Genomic DNA, 24,795 nt, shown 5'->3' on the forward strand with positions numbered 1-24,795 from the left:
ATTCAAACTCCAATTACATATGAAATGAATTTGAAATGCAGTGTTAAATTGAACATGAAAATTGCATAATTGATTCATACTGTTCAAGTAACATGCTTTATGAACCATCAAGCTAAAAGACAATATTGATTGAGTTCAAAGCTGAGTTGTGAGTTGATGGAGTTGTCACACTTGTCACATGGTTGGAATAAAGTACTCACATGCGAGATAGATTGTTTTGTTATACATAACCCATCTCAACGAAATTAATCCAAATAATGTACCCATAACAATGTTCAATTAATGTACCCACAACAATGTTTAATTGATTTGTTGTTTAATTTTCAATTTGAATTATTTGATTTAATAATTTCATTTGCACAAAAAATTATTTGATTGTTTTGATATTTTATAAAATAATATTTAGAATTTTTAATTTAATAATAATATATATCGTAACGTCAAAAAAAATCATTATACGCCTATAATTACTAAATTAATATCTTAAAACTCACTCAAAAGATAACCTTAAATTAATGTTTTCCACAGTGAAAAAAGTATGGACACTTTTATAAAAAGGATAGACACTTTACAATATAACCACTACCTATTACATTATATAAACGATACCTATTACATTATATAAGGGCTACCTATTACATCATATGTTTACCTATTATATTGAAAGTGTCCATACTTTTTATAAAAAGGATCGATACTTTTTTTAAAACTTATGTAATTTATGTTTCAATATTTTTAACAGTGTTTCATGTTTTCCACCTACAATATTGATTTAATAATTTCATTTGCACAAAAAATTATTTGATTGTTTTTATATTTTATAAAATATTTAGAATTTTTAATTTAATAATAATATACCGTAACGTAAAAAATAAATCATTAGACGCCTATAATTACTAAATTAATATCTTAAAACTCACTCAAAAGATAACCTTAAATTAATGTTTTCCACAGTGAAAAAAGTATGGACACTTTTATAAAAAGGATAGACACTTTACAATATAACCACTACCTATTACATTATATAAACGATACCTATTACATTATATAAGGGCTACCTATTACATCATATGTTTACCTATTATATTGAAAGTGTCCATACTTTTTATAAAAAGGATCGATACTTTTTTTAAAACTTATGTAATTTATGTTTCAATTTTTTTAACAGTGTTTCATGTTTTCCACCTACAATATTGATTTAATAATTTCATTTGCACAAAAAATTATTTGATTGTTTTTATATTTTATAAAATATTATTTAGAATTTTTAATTTAATAATAATATATACCGTAACGTAAAAATAAATCATTAGACGCCTATAATTACTAAATTAATATCTTAAAACTCACTCAAAAGATAACCTTAAATTAATGTTTTCCACAGTGAAAAAAGTATGGACACTTTTATAAAAGGATAGACACTTTACAATATAACCACTACCTATTACATTATATAAACGATACCTATTACATTATAAGGGCTACCTATTACATCATATGTTTACCTATTATATTGAAAGTGTCCATACTTTTTATAAAAAGGATCGATACTTTTTTTAAAACTTATGTAATTTATGTTTCAATTTTTTTAACAGTGTTTCATGTTTTCCACCTACAATATTGATTTAATAATTTCATTTGCACAAAAAATTATTGATTGTTTTTATATTTTATAAAATATTATTTAGAATTTTTAATTTAATAATAATATATATCGTAACGTAAGAAATAAATCATTAGACGCCTATAATTACTAAATTAATATCTTAAAACTCACTCAAAGGATAACTTTAAATTAATGTTTTCCACAGTGAAAAAAGTATGGACACTTTTATAAAAAGGATAGACACTTTACAATATAACCACTACCTATTACATTATATAAACGATACCTATTACATTATATAAGGGGTACCTATTACATCATATGTTTACCTATTATATTGAAAGTGTCCATACTTTTTATAAAAAGGATCGATACTTTTTTTAAAACTTATGTAATTTATGTTTCAATTTTTTTAACAGTGTACTGCGAATTTAAAATGATAATATACTTGTAGTTATTGTACATACCTAAATATGTACTGCGAATTTAATGTTGTACCCACCCTTTAACTACCACTACCAATGCCACATCCTATTGAAAGCAGCACGACAGAAACATGTTCAAAATGAACCTTCGTTTACATATCCATCAACTCCTGGAGCACTGAACTTGCACAACAAAATTTTTGCCATGGATAATACTGATGTAGACAATGTTAAGCCAACCGAGGAATGCCATGAAGTACATAATGTTGATGAATCTGACAGATTGGTTGGTCAGCTCTTCTGTTCACGTGATCAAGCTTGGCACTTTTACAAGGGATTCGCACGGGAACATGGGTTTAGTGCACGTAAGGGAACAACACGGCTTGACGTGGAAGGGAATGTGAAGACACAAGAATTTTGTTGTTCCAAAGAAGGGTTTCGAGTATCAAAAGTCAATACTGTTGATCGTCAACGTGCTCATACGCCAGTCACAAGAACAGGATGTAAGGCTAGAGTCGTAGTTACAGCAACAAATACAAACGATCAGTGGGTTATAAGTAAGTCTGATCAGAAACATAATCATGCATTGTACACATCTGCTATGACACCATTTATGCGTTCTAATCGAGCTGTAAGTAAGGCTGATATCGATGAGGCAACAACATTGAAAGAGGTCGGTGTTGGCACGTCACAAGTAATGAACTATTTAACGCAGCAGGCAGGGGGCTATCATAATGTTGGATTTACACATAAAGACCTCTACAATGCACTTCAAAGAGGTAAAGCAAAGGAAATCGTCGATGGGGATGTGAATGCGCTTATTGCCTACTTTGATTATAAGAAACATGATGATCCCGGGTTTTTTATGACATACTCGGTAGACGAATCGGGGGCATTGTATAATCTTATTTGGTCGGATTCTACATCGAGATCGGATTACACATGCTTCGGTGATGTAATTGCGTTCGACACAACGTACAAATATAATTTGTATGGTCGACCAATTATGGCTATTGTTGGTGTCAATCATCACCATAACACAATTGTGTTTGCCACTGCCATAATCGCTGACGAAACGTCTCAATCTTTCGAGTGGGTGCTACATAATTTTTTAGAAGCCATGATGAATAAATCACCTATTTCTGTTGTAACCGATGGGGATAGGGCAATGCAGAGGGCTATCAAATCTGTTATCCCTTATGCTAAGCACAGATTATGTTCTTGGCATCTTTCTCGCAATGCACAAGCTAACATTGGTGACCCAAAGTTTACAGCAGCATTCTCAAAATGCATGGCTTCCTGGTGGACAACCAAGGAATTTGATATTCAATGGCGTTCGATTGTTTCAGAATTCAATGTCCAAAAGAATCCATGGGTGATTGAGAAGGGAAATACACGACACTTATGGGCACAAGCATATCTAACCGGTCATTTCTTTGCCAATATTCGCTCAACACAAAGGTGCGAGTCTATGAATGCTTCACTAGCTATTGCACTGAAACACAAGAAGACATATTTAGATGTTGTTCGTGCAATTGAAGATGGAATTAGTAGAATGCGTATGAACGAGTTGAAAGCGGATTACTTAAGTTCCCATACGAAGCCCTTCCAGATCACAAAACTGGTCGACCTTGAAAGCCATGCCGCTGCGATTTTTACCCGCGAATCTTTTCGTGTGTTCCAAGATGAACTTATACGGGAGACATTGTACCGGATTGAGGCAGAGATTAAGTCCTTATCAGATGAATGTCAACATTATATTTTGTCAAAGTACGCAGAAAAAATAGGAAATTTGAAATTAGTTTTGATTCTCGTACGAAAACTCTAATTTGCTCCTGCAAAAAATTCGAGACCGTTGGACTTCCGTGTCGCCATCAACTTCACATTTTGAAGCAATTGGACTACACATATTTGCCCGGGAGTTTGATTCAAAGTAGGTGGACTAATGATGCGAAGGCTTCTGCACCCAGCTATGTTGATTTGAATGTGTCTCCAGAAGTGATGCAAATGGCAAGGTTCGCTGCTCTACGTTCAACGTCAAGTAGGTTATGCTACATTGCATCAAAGACAGACGAGTCTTTCAAAACCGCAAGAGATGAGATGAAAAAACTAATAGAAGAATTAGAAAACTCGTTTGGTTTGAATCATTCAGTCAACCAGAGCATTGTAGTAAACATGTTCGTGACCCTCAACGAAAACAACGCAAGCGAAAAGAAGTGCCGAAGAACAAGGTCGAGAAGAAAATTAGGCGATGTGGGTACTGCAACGGTGAGGGGCATAACAAACTAACATGTCCTCAAGTCAAGCTTAGTTTGAGGACAAGCACACAGCCTACATCAACTGATTTTTTCGAAGACGGAATGGAATGACAACGATCTCCATATAATATATCGTAAGTATCAACATCACTCCTATTGTATGTACATATAATATTTTGAATGAAGGAAGAAAAACCGCGTTACTTCAAATTACCGACACTTTTTAAATGGTATCGACACATTTTTATTCCAATCTGGACATAAAGTACCGACACAACATTATAAAGTGTCGATATAGGTTGTAGACCTATTCGCTCATAAAACCAGTATATTTATACCGGTTATATTACAAAATTATCTATTACATTATAATTATGGGTTCCGATGTGTAAAATGTCGACACTTTTTTAAATCGTATCGACACATTTTTCTTCCAATATGGACCTATTTTATTATAATATGTTGAAAGTGTCCATACTTTTTATAAAAAGGATCGATACTTTTTTTAAAGATATGTAATTTATGTTTCAATATTTTTTAAGTATGTTTCATGTTTTCCACCTACAATATTAATTTAATAATTTCATTTGCACAAAAATTAGTTGAGTGTTTTTATATTTTATAAAATAATATTAAGAATTTTTAATTTAATAATAATATATACCGTAACGTAAAAAATTAATCATTAGACGCCTATAATTACTAAATTAATATCTTAAAACTCACTCAAAAGATAACCTTAAATTAATGTTTTCCACAGTGAAAAAAGTATCGACACTTTTATAAAAAGGTATCGACACATTTTTATACCGGTTATATTACAAAATTATCTATTACATTATAAATCTGGGTTCCGATGTGTAAATGTCGACACTTTTTTAAATGGTATCGACACATTTTTCTTCCAATCTGAACATAAAGTACCGACACAATATTAGAAAGTGTCGATAAAGGTTGTAGACCTATTCGCTCATAAACCGGTATTTTTATACCGGTTATATTACAAAATTATCTATTACATTATAAATCTGGGTTCCGATGTGTAAATGTCGACACTTTTTTAAATGGTATCGACACATTTTTCTTCCAATCTGAACATAAAGTACCGACACAATATTAGAAAGTGTCGATAAAGGTTGTAGACCTATTCGCTCATAAAACCGGTATTTTTATACCGGTTATATTACAAAATTATCTATTACATTATAAATATGGGTTCCGATGTGTAAATGTCGACACTTTTTTAAATGGTATCGACACATTTTTCTTCCAATCTGGACATAAAGTACCGACACAATATTAGAAAGTGTCGATATAAGTTGTAGACCTATTCGCTCATAAAACCGGTATATTTATACCGGTTATATTACAAAATTATCTATTACATTATAAATCTGGGTTCCGATGTTTTTTCAATCGACACTTTTTTAAATGGTATCGACACATTTTTCTTTCATTCTGGACATAAAATACAGACACAATATTAAAAAGTGTGAAAACTTTGTTGTGGATATCGAAAACAATGCTATAGTCATGTGTTTCGATACATTTGCAAGTAGATGTAAAATATATTAGTATTGATATTTCAACAATCCTCAAATGTATATGTACACATAGAAGCGAATATGGAATAATTAATGAAATATACACACAATATAATCACACCAAATTATAAATACACAAGAATGTTCAAATAATGTACCGACAAACAAATTAATCCGATGAAAAAGGGTTGTTTCTAACGAAGTCCGGAACATTAGAGGCCTTCAACAAATTTTCCAAATACTCTCGTATGTTTCCGCCTTTTTCTGAGGACATACATAAATAATTTCAATTATCAAACTAATGAGGTGCAATTTTACTAACAATAAATTAAATTCGCATAAGCATGAATAAATTTGTGTCATACCTAGAGCTTTGTCGTTCGAATGGGAAGCAGCGTCAAAGGTATGTGGACATATGTAATTGTATTTCTATATAAACACATAAGTTGTTAAAATAATCAATGTCTGAACACCTGTTCAACTGGAAAAACATATTGCATAAATGCAACTTACCGGATTATAAATCATTTTTTCCGCTGAATCATCGACCAAAAGTGTATTTAGCTCGTTAAAATCTGGACACGCGTTCCAAACATCATTGAGATCTTTACAGTAGGTAACAGAATCGTATGTTTTGCATTTTTTTTGATCCTGTTCACAAACAGTCGAACATAAATATGTAGGAATCATAGACAACGAAAAGTCAGCAAACTGTAATGACATTCATCTTACCCACACGAATAGAAAATGCTCGGAAAATACAGGTAGTTTCTCAAGTACACGGTCGACGTTATGCCTGAGATTGTAATCAAGTTTGAATGTTAACATTCAAATGTATATTAACGATTTTGACTACAGTAATTCAATTGCCTCAAACATGTTCTAACCTCATCTTTGAAGACCAAAGGGCAACAACAAAATTGTCGACACAAAATTGCATAAATTCAAATAATCCTCTTCTGAGGACAACATCTACAACATGAAGAAAATGAGATTAAAGTTCTACGCTTATATGTTAAAATAATGGATACAAAAGAATAGAATTAAAACCTGCCGGCAGTCTTGGGATGTAGGCAAGGACACCATTGAGATCAAAAATTAAAAGTTTTCTTGAAGGTGGCGTTGCAGACACGATATACTTGTTTGGATCATCATCTTCATCATCATCATCATCATCGTCATCATCTTCATCGCCAGCTTCATCGTCATCATCATCATCTGTTAAAAGAAAATAAAATAAAGTTCAGAACGTGTAAATGTTAAGAAACATAGATAATGAATTACCTAACTCGTTTGATGTCGTTGACGTAATTCGTTACGCAACATGGAGACTTCACGTTGCAATGATGAAATATCGGATCGCATTCCACTCACAAGGGAATCAATATGCTCCCGAAAATTGACCATGTATTCCATCACGGTCTTAATTGTGACATCCTCTGCAACTGGAGCTTCTTCCATCATTGCGTCTCAACTTGGTTGCTCTTCTTCATGGCCAACGGGTCCATTTCCTCCCTCTCTGATCTAATCCGACCTCCTTGACACGCTTCCAACCGAGTTTTTCAACAAAATCATATCCCACTTTTTTAATAAATACCATGTCAATCTTGCGGGTTAATCGAACAGGGGCGTCATGCGAAAAATCAACTTCCTTCTTCTTCAACAGATGGGTGATGACACATCCATATGGTAGTGTAGTTGAAATTGTTGCTCCCTTTGTGACCATATATACAATTGTATTAAATATGAGTTTTGCAATGTTTGGAGCCGTTTTGGATTTATACTTTGCTATCCACCAATAATCGCTGTCTCGAAGCGTTGAATGTTTTCCCCCACTAGGCCGGATATACCATGTGAGCATTTTGTGAAACACTCTCGACTCTACATCGAGGTGAATTGGGCTATTTCTAGTAACCCGTTTAATTGTAGACCAATCTACACCATTTTCATCTGAATCCCCTGTATTCGCTACACCTAAACCCTCCGCAATCGTTTCTGGAGATATATATATCCTTCCCCATGACATGTGTATTAATTCCTATTATATTAGTCTTATTAGGCTCGTGCTGTAAGGAAGCATTGTTGTAGAAGACTCTAACTAGGTTGGGATAATATCTTGGTTCTACACCAAGGAATTCAAGCCAACCCCAAGATGTAAATGTGGATTTAAAACTAAATGCATTTTATCATCAAACAAGAAACCCAGGTCAATGACACGTTCGGGACGAATCTTCCTTACTTTAAACTCGTATGCCATCTTTGTTTCTCCATGTCGGATCTAAAGTTCAGAGTTTCGAAGGACCTGATTTCCTCAGAAGAATCGTTTGTTACAGAAGGAGGTGGTTGAGAAGAACTGGGTTGAGAAGAGCTTTGAGAAAGACCTCGCTTCTGACGCTGACGTTTTGGAGCCATTTTGGTTGGATGCTACCCCTATTACAATGGAACACAAACACATTCAGGATAAAAACTCCAATATAGAAATCAATCAAACCCATAGAATATCGATAAATTTACCTGAATATCTGATCGTCACTTATGATAACGGTAGAAGAAAGAGGAAGATCTGCCTGCTTGCATTTATGTTTAGGGTTTCTCGATTAAGAGTACTATATATCGTAAACGGTGGAAAACACTTGATATTTAAATTAGTATCGACACAAACTATATTAGTGTCGACACATTATTTAGACATATTCTCTCATAAAACCGGTATAATTGTACCGGTTAGATTGAAAATTACATATTACATTATACTTTTGGGTTCGATGATTTTGGGATCGACACTTTTTATATATGGATCGACACTTTATGGGTGCACCTTATTTTCCATTCATTCTGGGAAAAAAGTATCGACACAACTATATTAGTGTCGACACATTATTTAGACATATTCTCTCTAAAACCGGTATAATTGTACCGGTTAGATTGAAAAATTACATTACATTATACTTTTGGGTTCGATGATTTTGGGATCGACACTTTTTATATATGGATCGACACTTTATGGGTGCACCTTGTTTCCATTCATTCTGGGAAAAAAGTATCGACACAAACTATATTAGTGTCGACACATTATTTAGACATATTCTTCATAAAACCGGTGTAATTGTACCGGTTAGATTGAAAATTACATATTACATTATACTTTTGGGTTCGATGATTTTGGGATCGACACTTTTTATATATGGATCGACACTTTATGGGTGCACCTTGTTTCCATTCATTCTGGGAAAAAAGTATCGACACAAACTATATTAGTGTCGACACATTATTTAGACATATTCTCTCATAAAACCGGTATAATTGTACCGGTTAGATTGAAAAATTACATATTACATTATACTTTTGGGTTCGATGATTTTGGGATCGACACTTTTTATATATGGATCGACACTTTATGGGTGCACCTTGTTTCCATTCATTCTGGGAAAAAAGTATCGACACAAACTATATTAGTGTCGACACATTATTTAGACATATTCTCTCATAAACCGGTATAATTGTACCGGTTAGATTGAAAAATTACATATTACATTATACTTTTGGGTTCGATGATTTTGGGATCGACACTTTTTATATATGGATCGACACTTTATGGGTGCACCTTGTTTCCATTCATTCTGGGAAAAAAGTATCGACACAAACTATATTAGTGTCGACACATTATTTAGACATATTCTCTCATAAAACCGGTGTAATTGTACCGGTTAGATGAAAAATTACATATTACATTATACTTTTGGGTTCGATGATTTTGGGATCGACACTTTTTATATATGGATCGACACTTTATGGGTGCACCTTTTTCCATTCATTCTGGGAAAAAGTATCGACACAAACTATATTAGTGTCGACACATTATTTAGACATATTCTCTCATAAAACCGGTATAATGTACCGGTTAGATTGAAAAATTACATATTACATTATACTTTTGGGTTCGATGATTTTGGGATCGACACTTTTTATATGGATCGACACTTTATGGGTGCACCTTGTTTCCATTCATTCTGGGAAAAAAGTATCGACACAAACTATATTAGTGTCGACACATTATTTAGACATATTCTCTCATAAAACCGGTATAATTGTACCGGTTAGATTGAAAAATACATATTACATTATACTTTTGGGTTCGATGATTTGGGATCGACACTTTTTATATATGGATCGACACTTTATGGGTGCACCTTGTTTTCCATTCATTCTGGGAAAAAAGTATCGACACAAACTATATTATGTCGACACATTATTTAGACATATCTCTCATAAAACCGGTATAATTGTACCGGTTAGATTGAAAAATTACATATTACATTACTTTTGGGTTCGATGATTTTGGGATTGACACTTTTTTTATATGGATCGACACTTTATGGGTGCACCCTGTTGGCCATATTGTAAATTTGCCTTTTACTTCCAAGTATCGACATGACCCTTAATGTGTATAAGAAACATGTACAACAACATACTGCTAACTTTTCTCATCTCATTCATAATTATATTCACATACAAAAATATAAATCGTATACAAAATTATAAATCTTATACAAAATTAACTCGACATTTACATCATCATTGCATTCTTTTGTTATTCTATGTAATATTGCAGCTTTTGTTATCTCCTGTCTTCGTTCATTTTGATTGTGGCTTACGAGATCGTTTAATACTCGCGATCGATCCCAGTCTCCAACAACCTATATTCAAATTGTCAGAACGTTAAGTATTGTCAACTACAAGCATTCAATCTACGACTTTTAACAATTTTACCACAAACAATTTTTTCTATCCACTTACAAAATCACCAGTTGCCCCTGTAGAACCGATCGATTCCATCCACATCATCACATACATGCCGCAATCATATCTGTTACAAAATTTGAAAACCACACATGTCAATTATATGATGAATACTGCATAAATTAAGCTTTCTATTTGTGATAACATCTCATACCCATTCAATTGCTTATTCTTCTTATGCTCCACAAATTTGAAATTTTTCAAGGGATACTTTCCTAGAGATCCACATGACTCAACCCAAATGCGTTTCTTATTATAAGAATCTAATATTTAATCTGCATTAAAATAGAAGAAGTTATGCACCAAAAAATTATGCATTATAATTTACATAATGTCCTTTCATACAGACATACATACCAATCTCTTAGCATCCTTCACTCTCTGTTTAGCTGCTTCAGTTGTAAACATACTATCATATATGTTACAACATGATCTACCATATCCAACACCAACAGATACCAATGTGAATTATGGTAGTTTATTGTGATCATTATCTGCAACAAATTTCACACCCAATTTGACAAAATTCAACATTCTATATCCGAAAACATCATTGCAATTGGTATGGTGTCTTACCTTCTCACAGTCGGTGAATTTCACATAGTTATCCAATATGACACCCCGAAGGTAGAAATATTCTCAACACTTTCTTTGTTGGCTTCCAACGCCTGTTGCTGTAATTACGCAACAAACATTATTATTTACCGTCTATAACACTACTTTTCAATATTTTTAATTTAACTCACCACTAAGAGGTATGGAAGGTAGCCAATCCTCCGGTGTGACTTTTGAGAATCGTAGCATATGGTCCAGGCGAGCAAATCGATAACCTAACAAAATTAATTACACAATCAGAACATATCAATAAGTTTTATTTATTTTCTACTTTCTACTTACCACACCGCCAACCCATTCCGTAGCTTCAACGTTGCAACGTCGTATACAGTAGCGAATTGATTTCCCATTGATATTACAGAAATCTGTATGAATCATTAGGATTAATATCTTGTCATGAAATATTTAAATATCACTCACAAAACAATATATTTCACTTACCCCGATTCTAACTCGCTATTCCATAAATAATCACAAATTGCAGCTTCGATGTCATCAATTCCGGTTGGAATATCCGCTTTTTCAACCTACAATTTTGCATACAAATTTTTGTCACAACAACATAATAAAATCAAATTAAGTATTCTTTTTATTAAACTTACCTTCTGCTTCTTCTTCTGGGGTGCAGGACATTCCGAATCCAAAACTGCTGCTATAACACTCTCCGGTGTATACATGACATCGACTTCCTTCCTCCTCATTTCTTCCATCTCTTCTTCTTCCTCCTCCCTCTTTTCTTCTTCATATCTTTTCAGTTCATCGTACTTTTTTCTACATAGCTCTTCATATCTTTTATTTCACCCTTCAATTGAGCTCCTTCATCCGAGTATTTATCACCACCCCTTCACCCCCGTAAGTTCACTCCTCAAATCAACAACCTCCTTCACCACTCCCAAATTTTTCTCCCGTCACCATCTTAATATCACCCCTTAACCCCCCCACTTCTTTCACCACTTCACCCTCAACACCTCTACTTCTTTCACCACTCCATCTATTTTTCCTTCCACTACCCCCTTATTCCTCTCGAGTGTATCTTCGACTCTCTCGAGTTTCTCTACGACTTGATCAAGTTTCTCGACTCTTGATTGTCTTTGCATGATTTCAAATTGGATTTTTTGATATCAGCCAATTCAGACATCAAAATGTCGAAGTTACTCTGTTTTTGCTTCACGTCGTCCCACTCACCTTCATCCCCCAATACAACCATCCCTCCTTTCTTCTCCTCTGCCTCCACTGCCTCCTCTACATCCTTGCCAATAACCTTCAAAAATTAAATTACAATATAAGACATTGATTATATTCTTAATATATTTAATTACATTTATTACCATTTCTTGCTTCTTCTCTCTATCCACTTCAACTTCACCATCACTCTAACCCCTCTTCCTTCCCCCATGCACGGATGCGTGCCACTCGGTTCTTTCATACCGCACTGCCTCACAGCCCGACAAAATCGAACAGTGCAACCTGCATTTATAAATAAAATTTATATTTTTATATAAAAACACAAAAAGTGATTCAACTCATTTACCTCTAAGATAGCTATGCACCCTTTGAGGTATCTCTGGCTGCCCTTTTTAAAGGTGATTATTGATTCAATCATCTCGAATGGATATATTCAGCCGAATTGAATTCACCCTTCAAGCCTTCATCGCAAATGAGCTTCATATATTCCTTGTTCGTTGACGTATCACCCGTGGACAAAGAAATAGCCCGACAAGGTACAATAGAACTCGGGCCTTCAGCTCATCCCCCAAGTAAGATCCACTTTTGATATCCTCTTCAACTTCAGTATATGTCCCCTTATGATTCAAACCATATTTTGGAGGCAATTGCTTTCCAGTTCTTACTCCTACAGACTTCTATAACACTTTTGCCTTTGTTTTGTACCCCCAATCGGCTGCAGCAGTCGATACCCCCAGAGGGAATGAATAATCACCATACTTACCATACTGACGTCAAATTGTGCCATCAAGGATCGACACAATTCCCTCCGAATAGGTCGATCCCTTACTCCGATCAACGATCCAAAACCTATTTCTCCCAGCACATTCAACTGACCCTTCTCCTTAAGGTGTTTAATTAATAATTCACCCTTTTAATGCTGCACCTTGTCGACACTTCCTACATTTTTTAACAATATATAATGTTAGTTCTTATATATTTTGTATCAACGTATTTACAAGTTAATGAATACCTTATTTCATGTGCTTTCCTCCGTTCTTTGTATTCTTTACTATCATTCCTTGACTGTGTGATGTAAGGTTCCTTTTCAGCATCACTCATTGAATTCCATTTGGACCTCACATCTTTTTCACCTAATATAACATAAACGTTTTCTAATCAATACATTACACTAAATACTAATACTACTCAATGTCAATTCATTTTTACATACCGAACCGCTCTGTGTGCCATCTCCCTTCATCCTTTTGCATTCGGCCATACTGTTAACATTTAAAATTTAATCAATTTAAAGTTTATCGATACTTTAATCCAATTACCATTTTCAACAATAATAACAAAAAGACATTGATACTTACTAGAACATATATCCACCCTTTGGTTGCTTTCGAGTCTCGGCCTCAATTTCAAAGTCATCTGCTCCACCAACAATTTTCCAACCCATTGACTCCATTTTTCCTTCATATCAGTTTACGCAAATCAAATTATTTTGTTACATACACTTTTCAATATACAAATATAGATAACTACTCTTGTGGTAAAACGGTTTTCTTCAAAGAATTGAATGGCCACACCAAAATGTGTCGGCACATTTATACAACCTATATATCATTTTCTACCTATATATTTAATAAAAGTATCGACATTTATATTTTTCCTTGAATATCTATTTCTACCTGCAATCGTCCCAAATGCTTCCTTACTCCAAAACCCCAACAACACATAAAAAACCCTATCGCGATTACTGTAATAATAAAAATTAGGTTTCGACAACATATCGATACAATACAAAGTGTCGATACTTTTATGTCAGGTGTCGATACTTTCGAAAGGATAATTACCTATTTCTTTGAAAGTGTCGATAATTTATTACACGTCTTACGAAAGTGTCGACACTTTCAATATCCGGTATCATTTTACCGGTTTTATCATTTTGTTACCGGTTTTATCATAATTTTACCTGTTATATCGTTGTGGATCGATATATTTTTTTTAAAGTATCGACACATTATAGGCGCTATAACTGCTTCTCTTTTAAATTCACAAAGTGTCGATCCTTATATAACGTATCGACACTTTTAAATTACCGGTTTTATCATTTTGTTACCGGTTTTATCATATTTTTACCTGGTATATCGTTTTGGATCGATATATTTTTTAAAGTATCGACACTTTTTTAGGATTTAAAACTGCTTTTAAAGTTATGTAATTTATGTTTCAATTTTTTAATAGTGTTTCATGTTTTCCACCTACAATATTAATTTAATAATTTAATTTACACAAAATTATATTTGATTGTTTTGATATTTTATAAAATATTATTTAGAATTTAAATTTAACAATATTAACCAAATATAATATAAATATGTTTTCAACAGTGAAATAAGTATGGACACTTTTATAAAAAGATATATACTTTTTTGAAAGTTATGTAATTATGTTTCAATTTTTTTAATAGTTTCATGTTTTCCACCTACAATAATTTAATAATTTCATTTACACAAAAAATTATTTGATTGTTTTGATATTTTATAAATATTATTAGATTTAAATTTAACAATATTAACTAAAATAATAATATATTTCACAGTGAAATAAGTATGGGCACTTTTATAAAAAGGATAGATAATTTACAATATAACAGGTAAAAATACAAAACCAGATTCATTATGACAAAACCGGTAAAATTTACTTGATATGTTAAACGTATGGACACTTTTATGAAAAGGATAGATACTTACCGATAACCAAAGTTTACCGGTTACCAAATTTTTTAATAGTTTTTCATATTTTCTACCTAAAACATTATTAGTTGTCAACATAATAGGTACCGCTAAACTGAATTTATTAAATACATTTTAATGTATCCGGTAATGCTGTATATTAGCCGTATATTAACCCGCCTTTCCTGAGACAATCCCGCTAACCCTGGATGCGAGAAGGAAAATAAATAAATATCTGGTTGACATTAGGGGAAATGCTCACGTGCTGCCGTTAATATATGACTAAAAAAAAGTGATACCAATTTTTTTATTGTTGTGTATAATAAAATCGATAAAAATTATCGAAAACATCATTATTTCTATTGGATTTGTTATTATTTTAGTATTTTATCGGGTTTCTTAATAAACCGTAAAGCGCTATTGGTTTTGTTATTGTTGTGAATAACAAACCGGTAAAAATTATCAAAAATATTATTATTTCTATCGATTTTGTTATTATGTTGGCATTTTACCGGGTTTCTTAACAAAACCGATAAAAGCGCTACCGGTTTTGTTATTTTTTTATCGGTTTTGTTATTGTTTGGCATTTTACCGGAAATTTTAAAAAACATTAATGTTTTAGGTATAAATAATAATGTTTTAGGTAATTTTTACAGGTTTTCTTATGCCCAACAATAACAAAACCGGTAAAAATATACTTTTTTAATGACAAAATTAGGAAACACAAAAAAATTAGGAAACACAAAGATTTGTTTCTATCATTTTGTCCAGTATAGTTCTCAAACATAAAATTTTCAAAACAGTGTCGATACATTTATTGTAAGTATCGATCATCAAAACATCGAATCCAATTATTATAAAGTAATAGGTAAAATATATCGGTTTAATGAGAGAATAGATAAATATATGTGTCGATACATTTTCTAAAAGTATCGACCCAAAAACATCGAAACTGATAATTATAATGTAATAGGTAAATTTATAATGTAAACGGTATAAATATATCATTTTATGATAGAATATGTCAACATATCGCACAAATTTAAAAAGTGTCGATACATTTTGTCCAGAATGAATGTCAAACGAGGTGCACGCATAAAGTATCGATACATTTATTAAAAGTATCGATATCAAAAACATAGAAACCGATAATTACAATGTAATAGGTAATTTACAATGTACCCGTAAAAATATACCGATTTTATGAGAAAATAAGTCTACATAAAGCATCGACACGTTTTAAGTTTGTGACGATACTTTTTTTCAGAATAAATGCCCAACGAGGTGCACGCATAAAGTGTCGATACATTTAAAATTGTATCGATCTCAAAAACATCGAAACAATATTAATGTAATAGATAATTTACAATGTTATCGGTATAAATATACTGGTTTAATTAGAAAATAAGTCAATATAAGTACTACTTATTACATTATATAAGCGCGACCTAATATGTTATTATACTAATATTTCCGGTTAAATGTATTTTATTATATAAACGCTACTTAATATTATTGTATTTGATAATATTTTCGATTAAATACTTATTTATTATATAACGCTACCTATTACATTATAAGCGATACTTAACTATATTATTGTAATAATAATTTTCAGTTAAATAATATAACATAACTAATATAAATTTTAACCGACCACTTATTTAACAAATCTCATATTTTTTAAGCGTTGCACACCAGAATTTCCCTGACATTGGCCCAAGATTATTATCGCTCTTGATTACGTGCACTTATCTGATTTAATCACACGTTTAAAAGCGTCGCATTGCAGCCCTTTATTGGCGCCCCAAGCAACAACACCGCCTCTCTCTCTCTCTCTATTTTCTATGTCAATTCGAAGGAATATTTTCCCTTTAAATTCTAAACAATCTTCACGTTTTCTTTTTTCCGGTTTGAAAGCACAGCAAAAAAGGAAAATAAACTTCAATGGAACATAATCTCCGGCTGAATTTTCCTGCTCCGGCTCCGGATCCTTTGGCCTGTCTCAATGAGTTGACTCAGACGAACTCGGAATCATCCGCCTCTGGTGTAACCATTGAGAGCTTCCGAGATCCTACTGCTAATGCAACACCGGTAATTTACTTTTTTTCTTCCTTTTTTCTTTTAACTGAACTTTTTTCTTTGAATTATAGCTTTGTTTGTGTTGTTCTTCGTCTATGATTTTTAGTGTTTAGTTTTTGTTGATATCATGATTTGACTGCTGAAAATTGTTTATGTTCTTTTATTTTTCTGAAAAATGGCGGCTTGATTTGCAGTTATAAAGGAACAATAGAGAGAAATAGAGTTCCTTCATTTTAGATGCTGATGCTGATTATAGGATAGCGTGATAATGATGTTTTATTTTTTTTTTTTCCCATTTTCATTTTGCAGTTAATGTTTTGTTGTTAAAAACGAAGACTAATAAATAATTTTTGTTTTGCAAGTTTTCCGTTGTGCATCTACAGATCTTTGTATGAGAATCTCAGTTGTTATATAGCTTGATAAATTGACACGATTTAGTTTTTTGGAGTAGAGAAATGAAGTTCACAGTAAAATTATGACTGATTTCTTTATTTAGCGCCTAGTAAGCGCTGTTTGTTTGAATCAATTGTTTAACGGGGCATTGTTATTGCAAAATCTTGTAGTTCTAAATAAATGGACACTATGGATTTAGATATTGCATTATGAAACATACTCTTAACTTACAATCATAGAGCAAAAGTTTTTATTTTTCATTTACTCGTTTGTACCTTCTTGATTTGTTTGTGGGGAAGCAACTCCTTAAATATTTAGAAGAATTTTTGTTTCCAGTATTAATGGAAAATGAGATATAATTTCAACGAATTGCCAGCAAAAATAACCACCGCAAGCTCAAAACAGGGGTTCACTATCAATGTCTCTGATTTCTATCGCACAAAATAGAGCCGGAGAGAACATTGCACCATTCATTCCCTCTACATGCATGCTCAAAACCTGATGATATGGTACTCGAGGTGACTTAGCTTGCCAATTTGTACTTCATTTTTTTCTTCTTCTAAAAGATGATTGAATTTCTAAAAAAAGTTAATAGAGGATGCTGGTTATGACTTATATTTCTCACTTTATATAAATGGAATTGGCTACATCATTGTTCATTGCTGGGTTTTTATACTATTTATAATATGCCATTCTGTTCTTTTATGTTTTAGAAGCTTTATTAAAGTATAAAATTTGTGTTCTTAAAAAGAGCATACGTTTACACGAAAACAGAGAATCAGAATTTAAAAACCCAAATATAAATTTGTGTTCTTAACAAAGTTGATGAAACAAAAAGAATACAAAAAGTTCACATCGAAAAAAGAAAAAAAAAACGTTTCCTTTTCTGTAGACGATTGCTCTTTTGGCTGATTTGGGTTTTTTCTTTCAAGGGAAAATAAAAAAGAGAAAGAAAATAACAATGGGAATCTCGACGGTTACAAAAGGGATGATGGTGTACGGACTGGTAATGGTATAAGCTCACTCAATTGCAGTAGGTGAGCAGGTTCAAAAATTGTGAAAATATATATACACACATAAAGAAAGATGGAGATCTTTTTTTTAAAAAAAATTACTAATATTTTTCGTTGTTGCTTTTAGTCATCGGCATCTATCTCGATATACAAAACAGAATGCTTGATTTTCTCTGATGAATTGACTTAATTTCTTATGTATACGATTCGTTTTAGTTTTTTGTAAGTGAAAACAAAGATTGAAAGCCATTCGATCTGTTGAAAATTGGAAATTTCTATATCGTTTCCGAATTCAAAGGTTTAAAATATAGTGTGTGATTTGGCCTTTCGGGTACATACGATAGAGCTAACCGCACCAGAGTCCGTATTCTTCTGATATAATCTTAACTGTTAAGTTGCTTTGTCAAACAGAAAAGACTGAGGAGTTTCTATTTCTTGGTGGCCAAGAAAATTGAATTCGAAATGGTAAATTTTTATACAATGTTTTTTATATTATTTTAGCATTTTAACTTAATTTTTTTATTTTAAAAATATGTAATTAAAGTATATTTTTATTAAAAATTTAGGTAAAGTAAACAAATAGTCTTCTACTATATGGTGTTGTTTTGTTAAATTTTTCAACTGTTAAAGTTACAAAAAAAAAATTCTAACGATAAGATGTTACTTTGTTGAATTCTTCAACTATTAAAAATTACACAATGATTATCAGACTATTCTTATGTTTTAGACTTATCATTTTTCGTTAAAATATTTACGAGCATCTAAGTTGGATATTAACTTGTTGATTAGAATATAATAAAATTTGATCCCATAATTGGTTGAGTTGTATTTTATGGACCGACTCTCTGTTTACATTATGTTGCTAAGTTGGTGCTTGAAACATTATATTGTTGAGTCAGTGCTTGGAAACAACGATGATGCTAGTAAATATCATTAAAATATAATTTTATCATATTCTAATGAGAAAGTTAATATCAAGCTCATAGGGTCGTCAAATTTTAACAAAAAAATATAAGTTTAAAACATATGAATAGTCAAATGATCATATTGTAACTTTTAATAGTTAAATTATTTAACAAAACAGCGTCATATAGTGGAGAACTATTTTATAAATTTTAGCAGTCAATGACTCAACAAAACAATATCTTATAATCAGAGAATTATTTATATATTTTACTCTAAAATGTTTACATGGTTAAAACTTCTTATAATATAATATTTTTTAATTTTTACTGTTAGATTCTTTTAACGTACTCTACAAATATTAAAATAAACGTATAAAGTTTGTCAAATTACATCAGAAATGCCCCTATATTTTTATTTTAGATTAATTTTAAAATATTTTATATTAACATTTAAATTATAATTTTAAATTAATCTTTAAATTTTAAAATATTATATAAATTTTTCAAATTATCAGTATCAATTTATTTTTATTCTTTTATTAACACATCGTTAATTCTACTATTTAAAAATTTTAATAATTTTTTGAAAGTCATGGAAATTAAACTCGTGACCTTCTAAAAAATTATCATGAACTTTTAAAAACGTATTAATTATTTTAGGTCATGAGTTCAATTTTCAAAACCTTTAAAACAGAATAAACTTCTTTAGATCATATTTTCCATCCTTATTACTTTTAAAAAATCAATAGAATTAACAATATGTTAATAGAAACATCAAAATAGATTTTCTTAATCTAAATTTTATTCCAGAATAAGTCTACTAATGTGTATGTCTGATCCAAATATATTACGGGTTTGTAATATGTGGACCCTTAAAAATATTTATACTAATAAATAGATTAAAAAATGCATAATACAAAATCTTACATACAATTCATTTAAAAATTGCATAAATATTTAAAAATCTTATAAATATTTTTTAAAATTTAAAAATCTTACATAGTGTAGTGGTTTTTTCTTAGAACAAAATAATAAAAATTGTTAAAAAGTTTAACAGATTTTGTGCCACAGAAGCAAAATCATGGTTAACGAGACATTAATTTTGCATGTGAATGGTCTCATGTGTTATATGAGGGGGGAAAACACGTATTAACAGACGAATGAATACATAAAATATTAGTAACCTGTTTTCATTCTGTTCTGCAAATAAAATAAAAATGTAATCGAGTCTGCCACTGGCATGTAACATTGCACACAGGCGTGTACGCAGGGTGGCTGGGAGTGACCAATAAAACAAGATGAAAATAATGACAAAAACCCTGGCCTCATGCTCTCTTTAAATGCCAAACCAACAGCAGCTTGTCAGACAATGATACCAGCTTTCATGGTCTGCTCACCCCCCCCCCCCGCAACCTACTCAGATTTTGTCCTGCAGTATGTGTTGTTGGTTAAATAATCTCATTTCATACCAAATGATGTATTTTCAAGTATGTAGTATGAGTTTACATAAATTTTTCTATTCAATATTACGTAAAGGTGAAAAACATAAACATTTGATATACATGAAAAGCTTTTTAAAATTATCCATGTTAAACATATGTTTAATATAAAAACAAACATATAATGAGAATCAATAGCAGTAAGAAATAAAATTAAATCTGAAACATACGTTCACTGGAACGGGACTGAAAACCAAGGACTCATGGACAAGCACAGCAATTAGCATAGGTCCATAGATCAAGTTGACATGGTAAACCTAAAATATAATTTCCAGAACCCACAATGAAAACTCTCAAATAATATAAACACACCCCCAATGAAAATAACAGAAAAACACCATGATTAGGACCTAATAAGTTAAACCAAAGCAATGCTGCTTTCACCACCCGGGGGTTTGCGTACACCGCCAAGGTAGACTCGAGACTCCACCTTCCCATCAGCGAAGATGTTGCTGCCACTCATCTCTCGCAGTTTTGCGCCACTGAATGGTTTCTCTGCAGAACCTGGAGGAATATCACCCTTAAATATGCCATTTCCTGATAGTTCAGCAAATTTCTTATCATAAATTTTCTTTGCTGTCTTAACCACATCCTCCTCACTTGACATGCTACCTCCGGCAGACTACAAAATAAAATCCAAGTTCAACAAGAAGTTGGATAGTTAAACTTTGCCTAGGAACATAGGAACAAGGCTTGATGGTATCTACATAAGTAAAACTTCCTAACCTTTTTTTCAAAGCACAACTATATGATTCCAAAGTCCTAACTACCTAAAGCACAATTAGCTTCCGCGGTGAAAAAAAATTAGTTTGGGGTTTTGGGTACATGTACTTACATTATGTGTATCAGGTTCTCCCATTTTAAAATTATCCTTCAACGCCAATGCAGGTACGGTTGTCGGCCTGGGCAAAATTTCCGGTGGGGGCGCGAAGATGTCATGTCCACTCAGCTCCTTGCACTTTGCATCAGAGAGCTGTTTCTTCAACATTGCTTCCTCACTGTCCAGTGTTTCACTTAGCTCACGCTGCTTCGCCACCTCGGTTAGAGTAGTTGGCTTTTGGGGAGAAATACTCTCTTCCTCAGCAAATGAGATGTGACTGATTCCAGCTAAGGTTTGCTGAGAGCAAAGCACCAAAATGTTTAATGAAACAACATTTTATACAAATATGCTATGCTTTAAACCTTGGTAATTGGTATAACTTTCAGATATCCATATCCTCATAAAACATATACCTGGTACATTCGTAGTCCTGTTTTGCTGTTTGAAATGGGGTTGGCACTACCTGGTTCAGACTCATCATTTTCTCCATTGGCTGCAAAAATACCACTACCAGTCATCTCCTTCATTTTATATCCAGAACAAGGTTTCCTGGACATTGGAACAGATGAACAAGTAGCTTAAAACCAAATGTATAGACATCAACAAAATGCAAATCAAATCCATTATAAGCTCAAGGGTTTATAGACTTATCCAAACAAATCCACTAAACAATGGGGGCAGAGTGGGAGGAAGAAAGAATCGAACAAAATTTGAACTTACTGAGTTACTTAGAATGCTAACAAACTGGCATACAAATCTTAATAAAAGAAAAATATTTTTAGACATTACACTGGTAACTGATTTATTGACGTCGACTAAATCATCGAACCTCGCATAACATTATTCACCCAAAGTAGTAAGAACTTCTATCTGATTTACGAAGACATGATTGATTTGGTACGTGACAAAAAAGTTACAGCGGGTATTGTTAAATACTTCAACAGTTGGTACAGATGGATCACAACAGAAATCCGACAGATCATCAATCAATTAGGGATAAATAAAAGCTAACGAGGAAATTAGTCACAGGCACGCGCTGATTTGAATTCAAAATTTTCTTGCTTGGTTTTTCTTTTAAAAAAATTCAAAACAGTATTGTGTAAATAATAAAGAGAGAGAAATGGCGGGAACAAATAATAAGACAAAAGGCGAAATTCTAGTAACAGTTCCATTTTTTCAAAATAATTAATAAAGAAAACGTTTACCTAGAAAGTTTTCAAAATAATAAACGAAAATGAAGGGTAGAGAGAAAGAAGACGGAAATTGATCTCACCGTTTGTTTAAGCTTTCAAATTCTTCATCGGTCACTTGACCACCGAATACCGCTTTTCTGATCTCATCCGACGGCTTCCATTTATTAAAAAAAATCAATAAAAAAAACACTAGTTCACCAGCCAAAAAAAAAAAAAACCAATAATATAGAAAATTCGAAAGAATTACCTGGTGAGGGCGGGTCGAGTGTGGAGCGGTGACGGGGGAATTGGTGGGAGGAGTTTCGGACCAAGTGAGCAGATCTGCTGTTGAAATGTGTGGTTTCCTCACTGGAGTGCTCCTCTCCATTTTGTTTGGATTTTTTCCCTTCTAAATCCACTCTCAAAACTACCAAAAACAAATATGCTTCTAATTAAATACAAAAACCAAAGAGAAAAAGTAAAGAAAAGAAAAGCAAGCGGTTCCTCTACTCTTACTACTTCTCTGCAACAATGACAAAGAGAGCACTGTTTTTCGAGCTTTGAAAGAGTGGAGAGAATGAAATGTAGGGAAACCGGATCTGAGAGAGAAAAATGACGAAGGTATTCTACTCCTGATCTACACTGCAGCTTTCTTTGCTTTTCTTTCTCACCTTCTGCTTTGAATTCTTTCCTTACTACCTTCTTGTAGTTTTATTCGACTGCTTAAATATATTTTATAGTGGGGGAAAAACGTAGGAAGAAGCGTAAAAGTAGCCGCTACTCTAGTTATGATTTAAAGCCAAGCCAAATAATTTAAACCCCAAAAAATAAAGTGGACAAGGAGAGGAACACACTGATGGACGGCTGGAGTCTCCTCGGAACAATTTAAAAAAAAATCTAATGTTGATTAAAAAAATAATTCTATATTTTTAATTATTTATTTAAATATTCATGAATGATACACACCAACAAATCAAAAACATATATGTAAGACTAACAATCATTTGATCAACAATCATTTGATCAAGAGATATAAGATATTAGATCCTTTAAATTAAGTTAGAGATTTAAATTCTGACATTTGTGAATTGAGCAAATTAGATTGAGAGGGACACCCTTGTAATAGGCCTCTGTAAAATTCGATCTAGATTAATCAATTAATATATTGAATACTAGTGATTAATTAAAAATATTTATTTAAGAGCTCATCAAATTGTCTCGATAGTAAAAGAAAATATTATTTTCTTTAAAAGTTTTATGTTTAAATAGGTGCATTTGTAAACTATATATATATATATATATATTGTCAATTAGTTAATAAGATTCTAAATAAATGGTATCGTATAATCATTCTAGATTATTTAAAAAAATAAAATTTAAATTTTAACTTGGTTTTAGAATTTAATGGCTATGTGTCAATTAAGTGGAGCAATTATTCTTGGTTTTAGATGTTCTCTTTTATATAATCAAAAAAGTTATATTGCGACAGATTTAGATTTTATAACTAAAAATGTTATATAATTTATAATAGTTTTCAGTTACAATCTAAAAAAGTTGTTATATCCAACTTAAAATATTATGTTTTTAATAAAAAAAAATTATTATAACCGATTTATATCATTTTTTAACCTTATATTAACTAGTTATATTTTATACTCTCCCATCCTATATCTAATGAGATCTTAACAAATTTGACTATTTGCCATTTGAAAGAAATAAAAGTTTGATTTCTCAGCTTATCAAATTCAAATTGCT

General features: G+C 32.0%; 1 protein-coding gene across 1 annotated transcript; it reads right to left on the reverse strand.

Moving 5' to 3' along the window:
• Positions 1-21,201: 21,201 nt before the first annotated feature.
• Positions 21,202-23,749, reverse strand: LOC120191005. Its single transcript, XM_039194010.1, has 7 exons — positions 23,648-23,749; positions 23,557-23,585; positions 23,309-23,467; positions 23,142-23,215; positions 22,282-22,417; positions 21,884-22,165; positions 21,202-21,670 (listed from the first exon to the last, which is right to left on the reverse strand). Exons 3-7 carry the CDS (start codon positions 23,426-23,428, stop codon positions 21,407-21,409), a joined length of 876 nt encoding a protein of 291 aa, XP_039049941.1. The 5' UTR covers positions 23,429-23,467; positions 23,557-23,585; positions 23,648-23,749; the 3' UTR covers positions 21,202-21,406.
• Positions 23,750-24,795: the final 1,046 nt, after the last annotated feature.

This window comes from Hibiscus syriacus, unplaced genomic scaffold (assembly GCF_006381635.1).
Source record: "Hibiscus syriacus cultivar Baekdansim isolate YM2019G1 unplaced genomic scaffold, ASM638163v2 tig00116964_pilon, whole genome shotgun sequence".
Classification (NCBI taxonomy): domain Eukaryota; kingdom Viridiplantae; phylum Streptophyta; class Magnoliopsida; order Malvales; family Malvaceae; genus Hibiscus; species Hibiscus syriacus.

Excerpts from the sequence above, each read along its gene's own strand:
- LOC120191005 (XM_039194010.1), bottom strand. The coding sequence starts at position 23,428 with ATGGAGAGGAGCACTCCAGTGAGGAAACCACACATTTCAACAGCAGAT. Across the intron at positions 22,418-23,141 it reads TTTGAAAGCTTAAACAAACG|GAAACCTTGTTCTGGATATA; the intron begins GTGAGATCAATT and ends TCCAATGTCCAG. Across the intron at positions 21,671-21,883 it reads GAGAACCTGATACACATAAT|TCTGCCGGAGGTAGCATGTC; the intron begins GTAAGTACATGT and ends TTTATTTTGTAG.